This window comes from Octodon degus, unplaced genomic scaffold, assembly GCF_000260255.1.
Source record: "Octodon degus isolate 3935 unplaced genomic scaffold, OctDeg1.0 scaffold00070, whole genome shotgun sequence".
In the NCBI taxonomy this organism is placed as follows: domain Eukaryota; kingdom Metazoa; phylum Chordata; class Mammalia; order Rodentia; family Octodontidae; genus Octodon; species Octodon degus.
The window spans coordinates 3,022,640-3,045,869 of NW_004524646.1; the positions used below are offsets into that span (position 1 = coordinate 3,022,640).

At 39.6% G+C, this 23,230-nt stretch overlaps 1 protein-coding gene across 1 annotated transcript in view; it reads right to left on the bottom strand.

Moving 5' to 3' along the window:
• Positions 1-23,230, bottom strand: part of Rps6ka5 (ribosomal protein S6 kinase A5) — a 198,081-nt gene that overhangs the window by 104,227 nt on the left and 70,624 nt on the right. Inside the window, exon 3 of the mRNA XM_004635134.2 lies at positions 12,904-13,122. Within this exon, the coding sequence (XP_004635191.1) occupies positions 12,904-13,122 (219 nt within the window). The remainder of the gene's footprint in view (positions 1-12,903; positions 13,123-23,230) is intronic.

Here is a 23,230-nt window from a genome sequence, read left to right on the forward strand (position 1 = left end):
CTTTGTTGTAGATCTTTGTTGCAGTTATAACCTTAGCACCTACTGAAGTTCAGGTGCAGATCTACAAAGTTTGGATTTATCCAGCTGTGCCTCGCTTGGGTCTGGCCTCTGTGCTCAGCTCCTTCCTGCTGCTGCCCTTGGGGGTGAACCTGTTGTACCCCTCTGGCAAGATGTTCTGCGGACTCGCTGGGTGGTTCTGTGCCCTACACCTGAGTCTGGAGGGGACAAGGTGGAGTAGAAGGGAGAGGCAGTTCTCCCACACACTCACCGGGCCAGGACTAGGAATGGATCTGGGGGTTCCCGGAACACAACAGAAATTTGTACTCTGTGGGCGGAATGTGTGTGTGGAGTACTATGGAGTGATGGGGGGCATCCCGAAAGGGTGAAAGAGGGTGTCACCCATGCTGCGCCTGGGCTGGGACCAGTAGGTCATGCCAGCACAGGGTAGCCAGAAGCTCTCCCACACACTTACCAGGCCTGGGCTAGGACTGGATCTGGGGGCTCCCAGAACATGGCAGAAATTCCTAGGCAGGGTAGGGGAGGTGCTGCGGAGTGGTGGGGGAATCCCAAGGGGGTGGAAGAGGGTCTCACCCACGCTGCACCTGGGCTGGGACCAGTAGGTCCCACTGGCAAAGGGTAGCCAGAAGCTCTCCCACACACTCACTGAGCCTGGGCTAGGACTGGGTCTGGGGGTTCCTGGAATGCGGCCTGACTTACTTTATAAATGAAGCTTTTCCTGATACAATTTTAAACTCAGAAAAGCTCCCTACTCCTAAATACTTCACTGAGGCATTGCCTAAGATATTCTCTCATATAACTGCACATAATTATCAATAGCAAAACCATTAACTCTTCTAAAAATGCTATTATCTAATCTATATTCCCTACTCCAATTTTGTTATCTGCCAAGTAATGCTCTTTGTAGTCTAGTCTTTTCCAGTCCCAGATCTAGTTCAAGATCACAAAGTACATAAGAATCATGTGTATTTTTTTTCTGAACCTTTTTGTCTTTCTTGATCTAGATATCTGTGAAGAGAATAGGCTTGCAATTGTTTGAGGAAACCCTCAAAATGGTTTTTATGTTTTCTCAGGATTAGATACTGTAGAGGCTGATACATTGTGTCAACCTGGCCGGATGGCTCACGGGCACTTACAGCTGGTGGGGGTCCCGCCCTGGGGCACAATTGGTTCTGCCCCCAGAGTGACTCAGCACAAACAGACCATATAAGAGGCGGAGGAAGTGGTCGATCTTCCACTTCATCGGAGGAGGAGCTTCACTCTGCATTCGGCTTGGACTTCATCACCTGGCTTGCAGCGCAGACTCTTCCACCTCTGGCTTGGATACTTCACTTTCCGTCGCAGACTCTTCAGCATCTGTCACAGACTCTTCAGTCTTCCCTTGCAGACCCATCAGCTGACAAATAGAGACTTGCACAGAGCACAGCTGTGAGCTTCAGACCTTGAGACTGAACTCCTCAGTCTGGGGTGTGCAGACGCCCTCTGCACACTCCCCCATCTGACTCTGTGGCTGACTGTAGTAAGCCAATCTTGTAATTCCTTATACATTGTATATCTTGTGTTAATATCTGTTCCTCTAAGTAAAACCCTGACCAATACAGATACACATTATTAATTCCTGGAAAAAATACCAAGGAAGTGATCTTACTTTCCTTGGACCATATCAGAAACCATGGACTTTCATTTTCGCAGCATCAATAGCAATTTGGATCACATCATTAATATGGAATCAGTCCTTCAGATAGTGTCTGCCATTTTCTCTACAGTAAAGTTACTATGTTTTCCTTCTTTTATAATCAACTGGCAAGTTGGGGGAAGATAAATTGAGGCTGTAAAAATATCTTGCTCTCATCAAAGTCTCGCTTATTTTAGCATCAAGTGATTTTTTCAATCACTCCTTCGCTGTGCTAGCATTCTTCCATAAGAACTTTCCTGTCACCCTCACTTATTGTACTTTCATACTTCCTAACACAAGATTTTCAGGCATTTTGTACTTTTCCAGGTTTCATTTTAATAAAGCCAACACTGATGGATTACTATCACTTTATTAATAAGCACTTTCCAGACATTATTCCATTTAAGCCAGGTAAACAGGCTAGGAAAAGGCCTGAAAAGCTAAGAATTGTATCTGGGGTCCTGTGGCTAGGAAACAGTGAAACACAGAGCTGAACTCAAATTAGTACTCAAATAGAGAACAGGGAAAGAAAAACATATAATCACAGACGAGTATGCAGATTACATAGGGTAGCCAGAGCACAAGAGGAAGGGACTGAGTGGGAAAGGCTGGCTACAACTGAGAACAGATTGTTCTAGAAGCTCAACTTTGGAGTTAAGACTATATCTTTTATATTTTTTTGGTCTTTTTGAGACAGGATCTCACTATGCAGTTCAGGCTGGCCTTGAACTTACTATGTAGCCCAGGGTGGCCTCCAACTCACAGTGATTCTCCTGCCTCAGCCTCCTGAGTGTTGGGATTATAGGTGTGAGCCACCCCACCTAACATATATCATTTTTAACTAAATGGAAATCGTTGGAAGACTTTTAAGTAGTGATATGTCCCACTTATGGCTATGTGGTAGGAAGAGCAATTAAGTAGTAACATAAAGGACAAAATGGAAAGGATTGAGAGAGTCAAAAAAAGTTAAAGCTGTTTCTCTCTCTCTCTGTTTCTCTGCTATTAAAAATAAGCTGCTTTTCCTAATATACCAAATAAATCAATACATGTGGACTAAAATGTATAGAAATGAAATCATATGTTTCCTCCCATGCGGGCCATATGTTCTTAGGCACCTCTGACAAAAATGACAACCCATCCCTTGAAGGGTTCTTGCAGGGAATCAAAGTGATAATGTATGATAAATACAAAGAGTAGTCTCTGACATCAAAGTAAATGTGTCCTACAAAATCTAAATATTATATTAAGAAATATTTGCCACCTTAGCCTTTGTGGTCCTGGATACAGGAGTCTAAGATTTTCTGGCCTGCAGACAACCATCGTTTGTATTGACATTCTCATTCTTATGATAACTTTGTTAGATAATAACTACAATAATTGGGCTGGTGAGATGGCTCAGTGGTCTAAAGCACCTACTTAGAACAAGCTAAGCAATAGCACAGGGACCGCGGTTCAATCCCCAGCACCACATGCCAGCCAGCCTCGCCCCCCTGGTGGGCTGAACTGGCCACACACACACACACTAAATAAATAAATAAATAAATAAATATTAAAAAAAAATAACTACAATAATTAAATTTTTATATACATGTATATTTCATTCACATGGGTATAGCTTGGTAGATCTCATTCTTAAAATTAAATAGTTGAGTCAAATGTAATTAGATATTAAATTTTGATAAATGCTACTAGCTTTTGAAAATTCTTCAAAAAAACTGAAGCCATTTACGTCCCACACCAACAGTGAATGAATGCCTTAAGAAAACTAACACTTGTTATCAATATTTCAAATCTTGTCATTCTAATAGGCAGTTTTAAGGTACAGAGATTTTTAAGATACAGGAGAAAGAAGAGGGGAAGAAAATGTGAGTTTGCCATTGCTGGACCTCATATATTTTCCGTAAGTAGGACAAATCATCTCAACAGTGATGGAGCTATAGGTTTGAGGAGCAGTGGAGGTAGGACAGCTCCTGCGTAACTCAAGAGAACTGAACTGTTCAACCTTCCACAAAGTTCTGCTGAGGATGTCAGCATGAAGTGCGGGTAAGACTCAGGAAATACATTCTGCTGATGATTAAGAAAGTGACTGCAATGTCAGGTGAGGAGGAAGGGAAGAGGGTGAGCAAGAGCGTTCAGCACGGCAAGTTAGTAAGGATGCACACGGAACTCAAGTCATAGGGCAAGGAGCAACGGGAAAGGCTGGACTCAATGAGGATTAAAGAAGCTCTTGGGGAGTGTGCAAAAGCGGGGAAACAGATTACAGTCAAAGAAAAAATCTGACACTGAGGTCTTAGAGGTGTGACTGGTTGGACTGATAAGGCCCAGAATGCAGCTATGCTTTGAATGGGTAATGTGAAGTGAAAGTCAAGGTGACAGAGGTCAAAGAGGCTTGGCTTGGTGTTGAACTAGTTACTAATATTGTACGAAAATTGTAGAAGATGACAGAAGGAAACTGGAAAACACAGAAACCAATCTTGATGAATAAGTCGTAGGAAAGGCAAGCATCCTAGGAGTCAGTTAGCTGCAAGACTGAGTGGAAGTTACTTATATAAAAGATCATGCAGGGCTGGGGAGATAGCTCAGTAGAATAAGTGCTTCCCTGGCAGGCTCAAGGGCCTGAGTTCAACCCGTGGTTCTGCCAAAAAAAAAAAAGTCATGCAAAAGCAGCACTCCGTTGAGAATTTTTTAAAATGATGTTTAACTATCATCACTTTGTTGAGTACAAGATGCAGGACATGAAGACGCATGACCTTCTGTGAAAGGGAGCAACTAGGGAAGAACAGCCTCTGTGGACAGGATTTTGCTTGGGAGGAAAGGACACAGCATATCTGGTTACAATTCAGGGCGCTTGTGCATACAGGCCTACTCCAGGAACATAACAGGAAGTTAGCAGAAGACGATGGGAGAAGGCTGTGTACGTAAGAAGAGAAAGAGATAAAATGTCTCAAAGCTCCTACATAGTGGGTGCACAAAGATGAAGCTTTATAGAGAGTACAACTTCCCCTCCACACTACCACCAAAGTTTAAAGTTAAACATCTCATGTTACTTAAGTCTGAATATAGTACTTTTCAGTTCTTGCATTACTTTTCAGTTGCTCTTTGCAGATCAAAAGAAAGACTATTTCTACCAGCGCAAAGTAAGGCTGCATTAGAATCACCCCTGTGGATAAGTACGGAGCCCTCCAATGGCTGTATTAAGCCACTGGACTTGAGGGCAGTTTGCCAAACTGAAAAGGCTGATACCTTGGTACTCTGCAGACTGTGCCTTTCACTACTATGCAACTTGCTCAAGATCAGTCAATAAGCAACAGAGCTGGAATTAAAATCCAAATGCATCTGACTCCGAATCTGAAGTCCCTTCCCGATCTGACCTTACCCCATGGCTGCTGGGCGCTCTTTGCTGTGTTCACCTTTGCCTGTTCAGTAGTTCCGGAGTGCTCTACATAACTTCCTGTCTTCAGGCTGTCACACACACTGGATGAATCCCTGAGCTAGGCTGTTGTTTCCTATTTCCTCTGTTTTCTCAGCTAAGGACTAATTTTTCCGGTGGTTACAGTTTAAATGTCACTTTTCCAGGAAGGTCTTCTCTGAGAAGCATGATTAGATTTAGCTATCTTCATTAGACTTACACTCTCTTTAATAACCTTCACATTCATGTACTTATTTCAATGGCAATTAGTACTACTACCTTTTTTTTTTTTTTGCGGTACCAGGGATCAAACTCGGGACCTTGTGCATGCCGGGCAGGAGCTTATGGTATATTACTTCAATATCTATTTCTCTTTTAAAATGTAAGATTTAAAGGACAAGAATACCTGGTTGAGGTATCTTACTAGATCTAAGCACCTGGTACATAATAAGTGGGCAAATATTTGTAGTGTGAATAAAAACTTATTACTAGGTTGGTACTTATCGTATCAGTATTTCAAAGACACCTCTAGGAAATATACATAATGAACTTGCAGAAATTGAAGTCACATAATTTTTCGGAGGATTCACCATTTATCCCCCCACTGTTGATTTCTATAAGGGACTCTTGTGGCTATCAGGCCATGTACTATGGAAAAAAGGGCTTCATCTGCAAGTTTGTGTGAAGTGTGCATCTTATTCTCAAGCAACAGCCTTTTACGAATAAGCAGTTATTTTAGTATGGTGGTGCATCAATATGGTCTTGTAGAAAGTATTCTAAAATTGTAGACTTTACTGTATCAGATTCTTTATTGTTCCTTAAAGATTAGTTTCCTAATTTATCAGAATTATACTGTTTTATTTTAGACCACAATTTTGCCATATTAGGGGCATAATTTTTATCTTAATGATACCTAATTTTATACAGGTATTACCACAGATTTCATTCTATTGTTACACTCATTCATACTTCATTCTGGATACAGAATAACACACTGTATGTGTGTACATGTGTGTTCTTGTGTTTATATGTGGGAAGATTAGAGGACAGAAGTAGCTTTTAAATTAGTAAATTTGCTTTTTAAAACATTGAATTACCCCTGAGATTTCAAATAGAAGATACCTACAAAACAAAAGTACTCACATAATACTAAAATGTCTTACAGGATTAACAGGGTAAAAAGGGCATCTGATTTCAACCAAAATTATTCTGAAGCATTTACTATTTACATTGGAGTATTTCAAAACAAACGATCAGGTGTGTAAGGTCACTTGTAGGTACTGATTTTCTCTACTTGCCTTATTAAAATAAATGGTGAGATGCCCTTGTTTTAAAACAGCAAGAATACAACAAATTCTCTGTCAAAAATGAACACGCATTATTACTTCTGCACAAGTGACTTGATTTGGTAAACCCAGAAATTTCTCCACTGCCCTGTAGTCTATGCGCTTCTGGTAACAGATGGAGGAACTGAGTTCCACTGGCTACAGAGTGCAGTCCTGCTGAAAACTAGAAACAGCCTCCAGCACACCACCTGCAGACAGGGATGCAAAAGGAGACTCATGGGGAGGGCAGTGAGCCTCCTTAGGGCCTTGATCATGAAATCTTGGGCCAGCTGTGTTGGGGGGAGTGCGCAGCAGAGCTGACGGCAGAAACCCTACATCCCCTGCTTTCACAGAAGCAGCTCTGCTCTGCTTTCAGTCTCCAAACTCCCATAGCTCCTAGTACCAACTCTGACCTCCACACAGCTAATTTCTCTCTCTCACAGACTCAGAATTTCCCATGTTGTGGTAATTCTTTCAATGGCATCTTTCAGCTCATTAAAATCATAGTGAGGCTCAAGAGTATGTATGTATGTGATGTATGTATGTTTGAATCTGTCCTGTGAATTACTCATATTTGCTTCAAAGTAAGGAAATTCCTGCGTTACTATCCATTCTGTCACACTGGTGAGGGCAATGTGAACCATTCTGTTGCCATCGCAGCAAAAAGAATCACCTCTGCAAGTTTTGAGATGAAACTAATAATCAAAAGTGAAACTTTAATGCTTTAAATACCTTTTGACTTCTATTGAAATGGTGACTCATGATGACAGAACTGTCTAAGAGACTGGGTGGCATTCATGGTTGAGAGTGTTCCTTGGTATCACCTTTATGAAACATGTTTGTGATTTGCTTCTTTAATATCTTATGAATTGCAATGATTAATCTGACAGTTTATTACAGTCATAGATCAGCTAGTGTTTTGACAAAATCACCACTAATAAAGATTGTTGAAATAAGTGAGTTCTGAGAAAGAGAGAGATAGAGAAGATGAGAAGGTATTTTTTTCTATCAACTATAACCACATACAGGTATAGAAAAAAGTTATGAAAGGAGAAGCGGTCTTTATACTACAGGATTTAGAAATATAAAGAAAAATCCATCAAATCCATATGACATGATAGATATAAATTAAAACAGAACATTAAAGAATTTTAACACTGTAGAAGTTTCTAAAAACCAAAAATGTGACTTACAACAAATGAGTGTGGAGCAGAGTTCAACAAATGGACTGATCCAGTCCATTCTTGTTTTGTGAATAACATTTTACTGGATGTCCCCAAGCTTACTCTTACTCCTGTCCATGGGCAAAGACAGAGTAAGGCCTATAAACCTAAGGTATTTACCACGTGGCCCTTCACTGGTCAGAAAAAAGTACTGTCTACTGATTGAGAGGGTGGCAAATGGACTGACTATAAATGAATAGGAACACAAAGCATGTAGGTAAAGACTAATGCAAACTCAGTTCTGTGAGAAATTCTAGAAATGCTAGTCTGCTCTAACCAGCTACTAAACACAAGTATCACAAGTAAGGATCTCACAAGATACTGCTATCATAATTATCATTTGGAGAAGCATATTTTATCCTAGTGGAATAAACCCTGTCAAAAGTCATCAATAGGGAACCATGAATACCAAAAGGAGCTAACGCCAGCCTACACCTTATTCTCTATTACTGCTCCCACAACATCTTAAAAAATAGCAAGAATAATTGCAGACCTCCATGACCTACTCCAAAAGTAAAAGGTAAAGCAAATACTCCAAACACAGCATGGAGCAGGCTGAGCAGAAATGGGGGTGGGGGGATAAGCACACTGGGAATGTAAGAAAATACAGTTAAGTTAGCAGGATATAAAGTTAATCTATACAATTTAATAACTTTCAGTTATTATTTAGAAGAAACAGTGGAAGAGAATGACAGAATATATAAAGTTAACAAGAAATATGGTAAGAAGAAAATGGTAAAAATCACTATAGGTCTCAGAAGTAGATTTGAACAGACAAAGACATATCATGGTTTTAATCTTTAGTCTTAGTGGTTTCAGTCTGAGTGTGTGGGAGAGGATGGCCCACCCCTAATGGGACAATGAGAAGTCTCACAAGGGCAATACAAATAATCCCAAACCCCGTTCATCCCTTAGGGACACATGCAAATCTAACCATTAAGACCTTGTGCACCTCCAGCCACAGTTTCCCTGTGTTTCTATCTTATGTGCTGACTCCCTCAAGGGCCCAGCCCTGTCTGCACACCATATTTCTACCTAATTTAGCTGTCTATAATATTCCCCCTTCTGAAGGAGTATCTCTAGCTGCAGTATGGAGAGAAGGGGCATAGTTTCTATCTCATTGCTTCAAGCTGAGAAGATTTGGTGTGGAAAACCAGTTAGGGGCCTTTTCCAAACAGCTAATCCAATGGGCTTTGTTTAGAAATCCTGTTTCAGTTAGCAGGCATAAACTCCCTTTATAAGGTCAATCTAGTGAATCTCACTAAAAGGAGTCTAACACATTTGTCATCTATCTGCATGAACACTTGGAGTCTGGCAGCATCTAGGCAAGAATAAACAAATTTTCCAAGAAATTAAAGCATGTATAATCAAAATATGAGTGCTAGAATGCAAAGGCAAGTTGGGGAAAAAGCTATGTCCAGAAACTGCTCTTAAGTGGAACAGGGCCTGTAACAGGCGGCTGCTAGACCCCTCCTCTAATGGAGTTATCTAAAAGTCTGATACTTCTTGTGCTAAGTCCTTCTACCTTTAGCTATAAAAACATGGAGAGTCCAGTGGTTTTGAAGGACAATTTTATCTAAGGAATTTAAAGACTTGCTGAGCCTTTATGGATTCCACTGTAGTTTTTCTTTAATGCACCATAGCAGTGGTCAGCTACTGGTGTACCTGGAAACTTCCAGGAGAGGTCAGTGAATGGAGTCCCTTTTTACATCTAGCCTTTATTACCACGGCATTATTTTCATACATCTTTTGGTTATACTTTTCTGCTGGGTGTTTAAAACCAAGTTAAAGTGAGACCGTGTTAATCAAAATTAGGTTTCTTATAATTTGATATTATATAAAACACACAATATTTCCTATGGTATATTCCAGATCAAAATGCTTAATTTCAGTTTATCAAGTCTTCAAATCTGTCTTCTCAATTATTAGAATTCAGCAGAGCATGAATAAGCTAAAAGACACTACAGCAACACAATCAAGTAAGCATTCCTAGTTTGCACAAACCAGTTGGCCAGGCCTACTGCTGTATGCACCCCATGTGCTCAGGAGACTGAGGCACAAAGATCACTTGAATGCAGGAGTTTGAGAACAGTCTGGGCAACATAGTGAGATTCCATTCTCTCCCCTCCAAAACTCCTCCAAGAAACAGAAAAAAAAAAGAAAAAGTTATAAAGGATAATTATGTGACCATTAGTGATGTCTGAATATGGGTTTATGTGATAGATGGCCATAATTTCTTTTTTTTCCATAATTTTATTGAGAAACAAATAGCAATGAGACAGTTTCAAACCAAATTGGTAGGACAGTTTCAATAATTAACACATTGCATATATTCTTCCTAGTGGTTAATTGCTGTACAAGATGCGGACTTGAGATCCTATTTACTAACACCATTAGAACAAATCCCTCTATTCATTAAGAGAATGTAGCTATATATCTATCCTAACCACTTTGAATACACAGATAATGGCTGTAATTTCTTTGCAGTTTCCCTCCTAACATGAAAACAGGTGGTCAGGTGTGGGCTGGAGGCTGGGTGAGTTCCAGGACTTCGTCTCAGGGCCCTTGCATTCTGTCTCTACCTTTGCCCCCTTGACTGTCTTCATGAGCTGTGCTCACATTACCAGGCTATGAAGAAGCCGATCTATGGGACTGGAGGATGACAGGCCATGCGTAGAGAGAGCTGAGATTGCCCACCAACAGCCTGCACTGACTGCCAGGTCTGAGAATAAAACCACCTTGGTCCTTCTAACCCAGCTAACTGCTGATAACACCATGTGGATAAGCCCGGGGTAAGCCAGCAAGTGTGAGAAAATAAATTATTGTAGTTTATACTAAATTTTAGTAGTTTGTTATACAGCTTCAATTTATTTTGGAGACGGGGTCTTGCTTGTGTTTCAGGCTGATGTTGAGCTCACTATATAGCCCAGGATGGCCTTGAAGTCACAGCAATCCTCCTGCCTCAGACTCCTGAGTGCTAGAATTACAGTAGTGTGCCATCATAACTGGCTCTGGTCAGCTACAAATTTTATAACTGGGGATTAAATGAAGTGAAAATTTATTAGCTGGGAATGACAGATGTAATTAACTAAAAAAAACTAATTACAAATAATATGTACATGACACTCTCATTTTGATAAACTATGCAGGTACACAGACATACAGAAAATATTTAGTAGGACAAATACTATTATTGTACATATATTCAGCTTAAGATAGTGTCACATCCCAATAAGCCCACTGTAAGTTAAGAATATAGTAAGTTGAAACTGCAGTTAGTTTACCTAACTTACCATCCTAGCACACAGTTTACTGACAGTCTCGGCTGTCAGTGATCGTGGCAGTGGCTGGGTGCTGCAGCTCGTTTCCACTGCCCAGCACCAAGCAGACTGGACTACACGTCATTAGTCTGGGAAAGTTCAGAACTCTGAAGTGTAGCTTCTACTGAATGTGTTATTCTGTTTCCACTAGCCTGAAGGTGAAAGATGCCAAGTCAAGCCATCTTCTGTCATGGACTGTTGTAATAAGGTAAACTTTGTGTAATGAAAATATGTTTTTATTTTCTTTCCTACATCTTTTATATACACACCTGGTACTTTTGCAGTAACAGAATATTTTTTATAATATGTCATTCACTTTAAAAACAAGATCTGTCTGTAAGTACTACTGAATGCCTAGCAAAGTTTTTGGAAAAATGGATCACTCTGCAGTAGAGTGCTGCAAACAATCACTGAAGCAGAAAAATAATTTATAATCAAGTCCTGTTCTGCATTTCTGAAAAGCTTTCTTCTTTTAAGTTGAAAACAACTATCATGGACATACACAAAGAGAAATTGTGTCAAGTTAAGTCTATGTGGGCAGAAGGGCATGTTTTCTACAGCACTCCACTTGTTACCAAATGAATAAGCTGTCGCACCACAGTGAATTCTTGAGCTGGCACAGAATGGGTTTTCTTGTTTTGCTCTGTATCTGTTTATCTATGGACGACTGATAAGGAAGGAAAAAGGCAGTAGCATATAGCAGATATATGAAAGAGGCAAAATGAAAGACAAGTGGTTTTATTCACTGGACCCAGATGCTACCATTAGTGGGGACAGGACAGGAAAGCTGTTTCCCTATATACAGACATACAGATAGCACCAGGATTTCACAATGAGCCTGAAGTGTAACTCCATGGCTGAAAGAGAAAGCAAATGTAGGTACCATTAAATGAAAACCTAGCTTTCAAATGAGATCATTTAACTCAATAGCCAAATTTGTATAAAAAATTTGTTTATACTGCTACTAATAAAAAAAAAGGAGGAAGCAATATTTGGCCAATAAAAACCAGACTTTGGAATGAGTCAGACCCAAGTCTCAATTTTAATTTTTAAGGTTATGCAAGATTTGTAACTTCAGGACGCGCAGCCTCCAGATGGGAGGATCCTGCGGTCTTAGGTGGGTCATGGATACTGAGGTCAACTCAACAGAAGGATGTGCTTACTACAAGCACCCAGAAACAGTTCATGCTTCCAGAGCAGGATGTGAAACTAGCTTAGCTGAACTGCACTACAGTTTTAGGAGAGAATTATAACACAGACATACAAATTAACTTAGCAAGGGGCCATGAAATAGTCAATGGTGGCACGGTATACTAGAAGAACTGCCATGTACTTCTTGAAGGCACAGAAAATGGTGTAACTTTTCTACAGAGTTATCTGGCAATGTATGTTGAAGACTTTCCTAAAGATCACCACCAGCAGTCCAACTGGGAAAGAAACCAAGAGCCTACGTGGGAAAAGGGGATGACCCATGAGTTGACTGATTAGTGGCTGCTCCCTTTGTAGTCCAGCTTTCTGACAGGAAATGAAGAGCATCTGTAGGAATACAAATTTTTGTGTTCCTTTTTATTTCCCACCATTATTGGTTCCTATAAAATTGCCCCCTTGTCAGCCCAAACCTGTACATTCCTGAGAGTTCCTAAAGTAGAAATCATGGCCCACTTCACCATTCAGCTCCTTGCAAGAGAATAATAACTTTTTTATGATTAACAATGGAGTATGTAATAGAAGCACATGAGCGTCTTCAAATTGGAACGTCTCCAACCCAGACAATGTACATTGTTCAAGGAAAGAAAAGAACAATAATTAAAACATTTCATTTCTTCTAAATTTCATTTCTTCTAAAGGAAGTCTGTTGTCCTTTGAGTGAGTTGTAACTCAAGACCTGGGAAAAAACGTTCTCATCAAAAGTATAAAAACAACTGACACCTACCTAAGATGAGATGAAGTTTAGTTTCTGTCTGGAAGGCATAGTGCAATGTCACCAAAAATGGCGACTGCCTAATGTGCTCCAAGACTTGTCGCTCTGTCCTTGTATGCTCTGTGGTTTTGGCCTTTTGAACAATTGTTGCCTTCTTCAAAACTTTCATGGCATACAACTTTCCAGCATCATGACCACTTACTTTACGAACTAGAAACACTTTTCCATAAGCTGAAAAGAAAAAGAAAAGAAAAAGGATTAAAACACTGTCTAGGCAGAGTAGTAATTTATGAAAGTAAAAATTCAAATAATGTACACCACCTACTCATTAAAAGAAAACATATCCTTGAGACTGTTTCATACAGTTCTTTGACAGAGTTCTTCAACTTTGTACCACACATACTTCAAAGTCTGGCACTTAGTGCTTACATATCTAGCAATGTTATGTTTTTACGCTTTAAGTTTTACTCTCTCCTCAATATTTTTAGCTGTAGAAAACTGGCTGTTATTATGGTTAGCTAACCATAACAATTTAATTCAGGAACACCTAGGACATTTAATCTCTCTCTCTCTCTCTCTCCCTCTCCCTTTCTCCCTCTCTCTCTCTCTCCCTCTCCCTCTCTCCCTCTCTCCCTCTTCCTCTCATGTCTTTCTCTTGTTCTTAATAAAAATCTCATATAAATCAAGTACCTCAAGTATTCTTCTATACTTACCAAAAAAAAAAAAAAAAAAAAGCCTAAAGCAATATATTTAACATCATATAAAGGAAATCTCTCGCCTTAACAAACATCCTATATTTCGAGCAATACATAGACGCTCCTTTATGTCTCTGGGCAGCATTCATGGCTTACTGGGTCAGGCTCTGCATATCTTCCCTAGGCAAGGACTCTGTAGGACACACTGCTGAGTGTGGGGTCAATCTCCAGGTGGAAGGATGGGAGCCTTGTGGGCACCATGCCTCACAGGGCAGAGCAGGTTTCTGCATTTATTTTCCTAGAGAAAAGGCATAGGGCAGGAAGATGTGAAGGAAAAGGGAGGAGGACAGGCAGGCTAACAATAATAAGCCCTGCAAGAGGGAAGAGCTAAGTCCCTAATTTATACCAAATGTTTAAATTCTCCAGTTAATCTTTTGAAAAATGCAAATGCCTCTTAGAAGGGGTAAGCAAATTTTCACTTTAAACATGAGTTGCTTTAAGGTCTTGGGGTAGCTCTGTGGAAGAATACTTGTCTGGCATGCATGAGGCTCTGAGTTCAAATCCAGAACCAAAAAAAAAAAAAGTTAAATGTTTTAATCAGATCAGTCTTGAATGTTCTGAGTCTTAGGCAGACCATTCCATCCACAGCCTCTATTCATACTTACTGCACATAATTCTATTATATCCACCCATTAGAATAAGAGCTTTATGGGAAGGGCACTTATACTCTGTATATTATTCAGTTAAGTGCTCTGGGAACTGAATTAGCACCAATGCGTGATGTGCCATAGGTCAGTGCTCGACTGTACTGACTCCACGGAGGACAGCCAACATCAACAAGGACTTGCCGAGGCCAGACTCCTTCTACACACCGATTTACTTCTTCATACCCCAGTCAGCAAAGTTAGCACTTTGAGTAATTCGAATGCACACATGAGGGAAAGAGTTCAGAACAGAGAAGGAACTGGCCAAAGGACCAGAGCAAGAGGCAGAACTAATCTGAAAACAAGAAGTGCAACTCCATAAGAATGCTCTTATCCATAGTAAAATTAATTAAATAGAAAGGACTACAGTAAATATACTGAATACATTCTGGAACACATAAGAAGTTCACAAATGTGTATTCTTATCTCATTGTAAATATCTGTAATAACTATAGTGAGAAAGTCCTTACTTTCTCACTTGTTCTGAGGAGAAAGTCACAAAAGGGAACAAGAAGGGGTCTTTTTTTTTTTTTTTTTTTTTTTTTTTGCGGAACCGAGGACTGAACGCAGGCCTTTGCACTTGTCAGGGAAACGCTTATTCCACTAAGCCATCTCTCTAGCCCCAGGAACAAGAAGGAAACAGCAACTTTCCAAACCTAATATCTCATTTAAAATATAAAAACAAAATTGTATCTGTCTATAATAAAGAAAGGAAGCTAGGTAATATTCCAAAAGAGCATGGTATCTTCCACCAGAGAAAGTTACTTCAGAAATGGAAGAGAAAGGAAAACCCTGAAGAGTCAGCCCTAAGCATTTGTGTTCCTTACACATGCAAGGGACCGGTCCTAAGCTTCTTTTCTGCCAGATTCCAATTTCATAATGTGATGATACTTAAAAGAATGGAATCTATCCATCTGCTCAAATGTAGAAAGTCTTGCTATAATGTTAATGAAACATGGTTGTTGAGCTTCTTCCTAGCACTCCACTTTCGTGTTTCAACACAGGCACTAGCCATGTGACAGAACTCTGGGTGTCAGCGCCTACCAGTGCAATACTCATCAGGTACTTGAAATGCATTAACTCACCCAGTTCTTAGAGTACCCTTATGAGGAAAGGGCCAACCACCTCCATCTTACAAATGAAAATACTCAAGTGCACAAAGGTTAGCTCACTGCCCAAGAGCCTCTTGGTTTCTCAGCTGAATCCTGGGCACATATTCTCAGCTGGGCTCCTGCTGCCTCCCTCAAGCGGATGACTTATCAGTAAAGAAAGAAGGAGCTGGACACTGAGAGAAATCACAGTGCAAATGAGGTGTTTGACAGCAGAATGGTCCCACTGTCATTACTTCTAAGACAAAGGTTTTGCAAAATAATAAAGGGGTGAGGGAATCTAAATGACAGAACATGTTCTTTATACTGAGTGGAAACAAGCCTATTTGACATCTTTATCTGATGGTCCTTTTATACTCTGAGGTTTGAGTTATTCTTCTGTAAGATCATTTCTTAAATATTTAAAAACATGCAAATGCTTTTTAATTCTTACTCCTTAAGCCAATCTTTTTGAGGTTTTCTCATTTGAAAATAATCTTAATGCTATTAAATTCACAAATATGCTAATTTAAACACCAATCCTATTTTATCTAAAACACACACTGCAAACATACAAATGTCTATTCTCTCCACATGTCAGTGCCCATTTGTATCATGGTTTGAAATGGGGGATACAAATGCTCACTGACATGTGGAGAGAATAAACATTTGTATGTTTGCAGTGTGTGTTTTAAAAAAAATTGATTTTTCCCCTTAATCTGCAAGTCAGTAGGTGTTTCTTTACAGTTAACTTTAGCAAAATTCATACAAAATAGTAATTAACAATGGTCTTCTTTACTTATTAACTCACAAGGAAACACCTTCAAAACTGCATTTTGTTAAAAGTTTCTGAACTAAAGTGTAGAAAAACTGAACTACACAAATATTGAAAAGTTACAAATTCCTTAATTTTTTATTCCTGGTACCACTACCACAATTTATAGGGCAATATACCTGATGTAATGAAAAGAAAGAAAAAGACAAAGCTACAACAGATAAAAGATCTCAGGAATGTACATCTAATTGACACTACATTGCATTAATCAATAGCTGCTCTTTTTTTTTTTTTCTTTCAGGATTTGGAGGCAGATTTATTTACATCAACAGGCACTGGCAAGGAATCAATTATCCTTTTAAATGTCAGGCCCAGGAGGACCAGGGAGGGAGGTTTTTATGGCATTGCAAGCAAGAAGCAGAGTACTTGGCTGTCTTTGATTGGTTCTGACAATATGCATCAGGGTGACCAGCTATGCATCAGGGTAACCAGCTATGGATCATGGTGACCAGCCATTTCTAGAAGACAGAAGTAACAGGAGCTGAAGTAAATGGGAGGAATCCTGGGCAACTGACAGACTGGCTGGGAGGCATTTTCTGCTACAGAGCCATAATTCTGCCTGTGCCTCCACAATCTTCCCGTAAAGCCTGTGAGAATGATTAAAAGAAAAAAGTCCGTAATAATAGCTGCACTTTTTGCAAACTGTGGCTACGACAGTCCTGAACCAGAAGGGTTTCCTGTTTAAGCTGCAGTAGATTTTCTGACTATGGATCATCGTTCCTTCTGTGGCAGATTTTTAGTTCCTCTAATGCATTTGGGACGACTGTCTCAGAGTAACCTGCAGCTTTCCTGACAACTCCTCGCTCTCTCTCCTGCTAAGAACTGTAGGTCTTTTCTGTTGTTTTTTAAAGCCTTCTGCTACCATATCCACCACTTCTACCACCAGATCCATAACCACCACCATAGGGACTGTCAGAGCTTCTTCCACCTAAACTGTCCCCCCCTTTATGGGTCCATAATTTGGCTGCTGCTGCCCACTGTAATTTCCAAAATCATTATAGTTCCCACCACCAAAATTTCCTCCTTCGTTGTAACCATCATATCCTCCTCCACCACCACCGTATCCACCACCTTGGTTTCCATATCCTGGTCCACCACCACCATACCCTCCTCTACTACTATAACCAGGACCACCACCATAGTTTCCACCATCACCTCCAAATCCATTATATCCACCATCATCTCCTCCATAACTACCTCTGCTGCCACCTCCTCCACCACCATAACCTCCTCTTCCACCAAAGTTTCCACCACGGCCAAAATTCCCTCCACCACCTCCAAAGTTTCCTCCACGACCCATAAAGTTGCCAGATCCACCTCCACGGCCTCTTTGTGATCCAGCAGACTGCATCTCTTGTTTAGAAAGGGCCTTTTTCACTTCACAATTATGCCCGTTAATAGTGTATTTCTGAACAACAATTTTATCGACTGTGTTGTGATCATCAAAAGTTACAAAAGCAAATCCTCTTTTTCCCACTCTGCCTGTCTTCCATAACTTCTATGGTTTCAATCTTGCCATATTTTTCGAAGTAGTCTCTCAAATTCTATTCTTCTGTATCTTCTTTAATACCACCAACAAAAATTTTCTTCACTGTCAGACGGGCACCAGGCTTTACTGACTTCTCTCTAGAAACAGCTCTCTTTGGTCCCACTACACGCTCATCAACTTTGTGTGGTCAAGCACACATTGCGGCATCCACTTCTTCAACACGAGAGTAAGTCACAAAGCCAAAGCCTCAGGCGCGTTCTGTTTGAGGATCTCTCATTCTCTTAAACTATCATCGGTAGTTTCAAAACTCAGACCACCAATAAACAGCTTCCTCAACTGCTCTGGCTCCTTTGGATCATGGCCCTCCTCCCCCCGGCGGCAACGGCGACGGCCAGAGTTGGGCTGGGGGCGACTGGCCGGCAGTTTTACCTCCATTTTGAGACCGGATTTGCCTCTTCCAACTTGAGTTCAATATCAAGCCAATCTTAAAGTAATATGATTTGGAGACCTCTGACCACTGGAGGGTTGTTGAGGTGGTCTGTGTGTTAGTAAAATTTTTCTTTGATATCTTCCTTATTTCTTTGAAAAATGTTGTATTTTACTCCAAGTGATCATAAGGCAGCACTAGCTGTTAATGTATGTCAGTAAAATGATACAAAAGCGCCGGGGAAATAGCTCAGTGGATAAGCACCTGCCTGGCAAGTGCAAGGTCCCAAGTTTGATCCCCGATTTAAACAAAACAGCATCCTTATTGCCATATAATACTCTACAAGGTCAAATAATAGGTAGTCATCCTCCTTGCCACATGCCTACATCAAGAAGTTTGTCAGTAATGTAAATTAATAAGCATATATTCTACCAATACATTTATATTCATCTGTCTGAAGATGATGGGAAAAACTGAGAAGCTCACACTCTTCAGTTTTTGTTTTTGTACTTTACACAACACTAAAGCAATAGTATTCCTATTACATTTTAACTGTGAGTAAATGTGTATGTCAATAAAATCCAAGGAGTATCTTACAATATCCCAAACAACAAATATTTCTGACAAGGATCTTAATAAGGGTAGGCTGCATAACTAAACACAATTGCCTCCAAACAGCCTTGTTTTTGAAGCACTCACAAGACTGCTTATCAGACTGCCCAAGCAAAGTGAACACATTCATTAATAGCAAGACCTGGAAGGAGAGCTCTCATGTAGTCAAGCTGGTTTACAGCTTGAAGCGCACGGAGAAAATGAAGTAGTTGTGCTAACGACAGCCATCCATTCAGAACTGCCTTCCTGAATTTTACCATTTTTTTGAGTGTTTAATTTTTTTATTTTTTAAAGAGAGTACAAATTAGAAGTAAAACAAAAAATTAAAAGTGATATGGAATTTCACTTAACAAAGTAATATGAATTTCACAGTATTTGTTGTAATACACACTGTTGTCTTCCAACCAGTTATTCACATTACTAGATATATGTAAAATTAAAGAAAAAAAGAAATTTATAAGAAGAGAAAAAGTACAATTGAAAAAAAAGAGATGAAACAAATAAAAGCATTAACTGTTTCTTTCCATAGACCAGCAGAGATGCATAGTACCATCGTCCAAACCATCCTGTTTTACATAGATTAATCTCTTCCCCTCCCCTTGTCTCCTGTCCTCCTCAACTCAGCAACTCATTCCTTTTGAATAAGTTTATTCCCTTTTCCCAGTATCTATCATACCCTTCAGATTCCATTTTTCTTTTTCAGGTTCTTCCACTAAGAAGACAGTAAGATGTTTGCATACGTGGGTCTAATCCCAGAATTCTACTATTTTACAAAAGGCCACTGCAACTGGAATTGATGGTGATGTTATGTTCTTCCAGTTTGTACCTAGATGGCTGTCTCCAAGTACAACCAACTACTGACTTTGACTTCTTATGTGAATGCTGATATTGTTAAAATAATTCTATTTTGAAAACATCTTTTGGAAACTGCAAAGGCTACAGATGGTGAAAATTCCTTCAGTTAAAAAATATAAATGTAGTTTTTTTTTTTTAAAAAAGATAAACAACAGTACTTCCTGCTTGAATGGAACTTCTAAGACAGACGCTTGGTAGCACATCTGGAATTGTGCTTAGGTGAAAAGGTCAGCTTCATGCCTCAGCATGACTCTTAGTTTTCTGTCAACATGCTATGGCATCAAATGGAATCTTCACAGAAGTCTTGTCATGCTATACACTTGATAATGATAAAAGTGGCAAATAGAATAAGAGTCCCATTTAGAAAAGTAAGCTGAGCAGTTGCAAAATGACCTATCTCATAAAAATTTTATCTTAACCAATTTCATCAGAGCTGAGGCCTGATAAAATAAGATACTCTGTCCAGAGTAAAAGAGGATGTAAAGATCACTGGTTTTACTAGGATTAGTTTTGCAGAGCTTGACTGACCTTGAGGTAGAAGTATTATTTATTTTGAGACTGAAGGACAGTACATTTTAAGAACAAATGATAGGAAGGATTACTTCCTGACTTAGCTTATCAGATATCGTGACCAAATAAATAGGTTGCGCCGTTCAATTCAAGGTCCTACACATATCATGCTGGACACTGCCAAAAACCTGTGGGCTCTTTTAGCCAAGTAGCTATTGCAGAAAAGATAATTAGTTAAGAAAACTAAATTTTCCTAAACACTGCAGATATCTTATGGTTACTCCTGTTCACACTGAGTGTGGCTTTATAATTCTATCCAACCTGATATAAACAGCACAATGTTGACAAATCACATTGATAATGACTTCAGTGGCTTGATAATAGGAACTCAAGCATCATGAAAAAATTTTATGAGACAGGTCACTTCACAACTTCTCAGCTTGCTTTTCTAAATGTGGGACTCTTACTGTATTTGCCACTATCATATTATCAAGTATTTAGCAGTTGTTGCCATAAGAAAGGAAAAGTTAAAGTTTGCTATGTTTTAAAAGAGACATTCATGCTGCCACCTCATCAAGAAAAGCAATGCACAATTTCAACTTCTTTATGTCAAGAAAAATTGTCTTGCTGTTATAATTTACTTGGGGCCTAATTAAGCTTACCTTTTCATTTTATTTGTAAGATTTAAATTTAGTAAAGTGTTCAGGAAGTAGCCTTTAATTCTTACATTAAAATGAAAATGAATGGGCCAGGGAGATGGCTCAGGGCCTGAGTTCAACCCCTGGTTCCGCCAAAAAAAAAAGAAAATGAGGTCAAATTGTTTTTAAAAATTTGTACATTATCAGGCTGAGGAGATAGCTCAGCAGTCTAAGTGCCTGCCTGGCAAGCACAAAGACCCAGGCTTGATCCCCGATTCTGTGATGTCACATGCTGTGCTGGCACACACTGAGCCGGCCACCAAAACTGGGCACGGTGGCACACACCTGTAATCCCAGCGTTGGAAAGGCTGGAACAGGAGGATCACTATGAGTTTGAGCTGCGTATAAATAAATAAAAGATTTTTAAGAATTTGTACATTATCTCTAAAAGCAAAAAATTTAAAATGCAGTATAATTAAATCCACATAAAACTTTTTAAGTATATACTTGTCTTGCATGTATTGTTCTGAAGGAAGGAGTCATAGACCACATAAATTCAAAAGCACTGTTCAGAAAGCCTCTGGTTTGCACACTTCCTTGTGTGCTCAACTTAGATATGGTGCTCTCACTGGGATCTGAATGGCACAATCACTTTGAAACTACTATTTTCTGTCACTCAAACTCTTATTAATGCTACTTAATAGTATATATATCATTTCTATTGCTTGCTAGCCAAGACACACTCTGGGTTCTCATCAAACTGATGACATAAATTACCGTTCTTACACTGCTGCTTCTGCGAAGAAAACAGCAGAAATTCTCCCGCGTGATTTCCAGCCAACTCTGAAGACCGATGCTCTCTTGCCCCTAGGAAACACCTCAGCGGCACCCTGGCCACCTCGTGCCCTTGAGGGTTTTGTACGAGTCGCGGTTACCCTGCCAGGGCTATGCTGCTTGTGTTAGTTATTCTTATTATATAATTAAATCACTGAAATGAGAATGTGAAAGCCCTGAAAAAGAAAATGAGGCTGAGTGCTTTGAAACGATTAGATAAAGGCAAGACATTTAACATAAAGGGAACTGCTGAAAAATTAGGTGTGGGTGAAATACCTATAAAAAGTTAGGGGAAAATTATGAAAGCCTAGAAGGGTTTTGTACTGAGGATGCCTTCGCATGTGTCTAGTTCTTACTCCTCTTTAAAGAAGCTGAAACTGTCCATTTTAGTGTGTTACTATACGTGTGGTTTATGCAAAATAAAAAATGTTTATGAACCTGTTAGCAAAGTCTTATGTCTATACCTGAAGACTGGTAAGGAATATATATTTGCACATTTTAAATGAAAAAAGTTCTAAAATATACATCTATCCATTTTTTAATGATTCTGACTTGAATCAACCTGTCAATTAACAACAAGTACCAACTGTGTCAAATGACTCAAGAATCATATCATCACTGCTGTCCTTCAACCTTTATCCTTCTAGATTGTTACTACTATATCTTGCTCATCAATCTTTCTAGTTATGCCTCCCAGCTTCCTTTCATCCAAAATCTGATAACCATGTCTTTTGTGGTCATCTAACTTAGTCCGCTGAGCTATTTCGCTGGCCCTGAAAACCCTTTTTTTTTTTTTTTTTTTTGTATTTTAGGGAAGGGTCTATATGGTGTTCAGGGTCTCAGTACTAGATCGGATTTGTAGTGATCCGCCTGGTTACAGCCTCCCAAGAGCTGCGATTATACTTGCGTGCCACCATGCCCAGTCTCAATCACTATCTTAGCATGCCTGCCCAGGGGGTGGGGCCGGCATGGCAGGCCTGGGGATCGAACTCCAGGTCCCTGCACTTCAACCAACTGAGCCATCTGGTTGGCCCTTGTGGTTATCTAACTTGACAAAAATATAACCCTTCTGCTGGAAAACACTTGAGCACTGCTCTTAATGACAAAGAGTATCCTTAACACAATAACAAGTTTCTGAAATGTCTGAATTCTATTCATCCTTCTCTCCTTCCCCAAGGTCTCACTCTTTCAGATCTCAGTTCAAGCATTCTTGTCTGACTTCCACACTAATCAATTCCTCCTTTTATAGGCTCTCATAACCCTATGCATTTCTCTTAGAAATTGCATTTCTTACATCAGAAATGTAATTTGATATTTTTATATTACTGCTTCATTGTCTAACTTCTACTGTACAACAAATTTCACACAGACTGTCTGATTTCACTCATTTTGTATCATTAGCAAGTAACTCTGGAATTGGCACCTTGTAGAAATTCAAATAATGTTGAATGAATGAAAAAAGTGAACAAGTAAATAAATAAGGAAAAAAAAAAAACTAGAGAAAAGAGCTAATGGGCTGGGGAAAAAGCTCAGTGGAATAAGTGCTTGCCTGGCAAGGGCAAGGTCCTGAGTTTGATCCCTGGTACCACAGAGAGAGAGAGAGAGAGAGAGAGAGAGAGAGAGAGAGAGAGAGAGAGAGACAGAGAGACAGA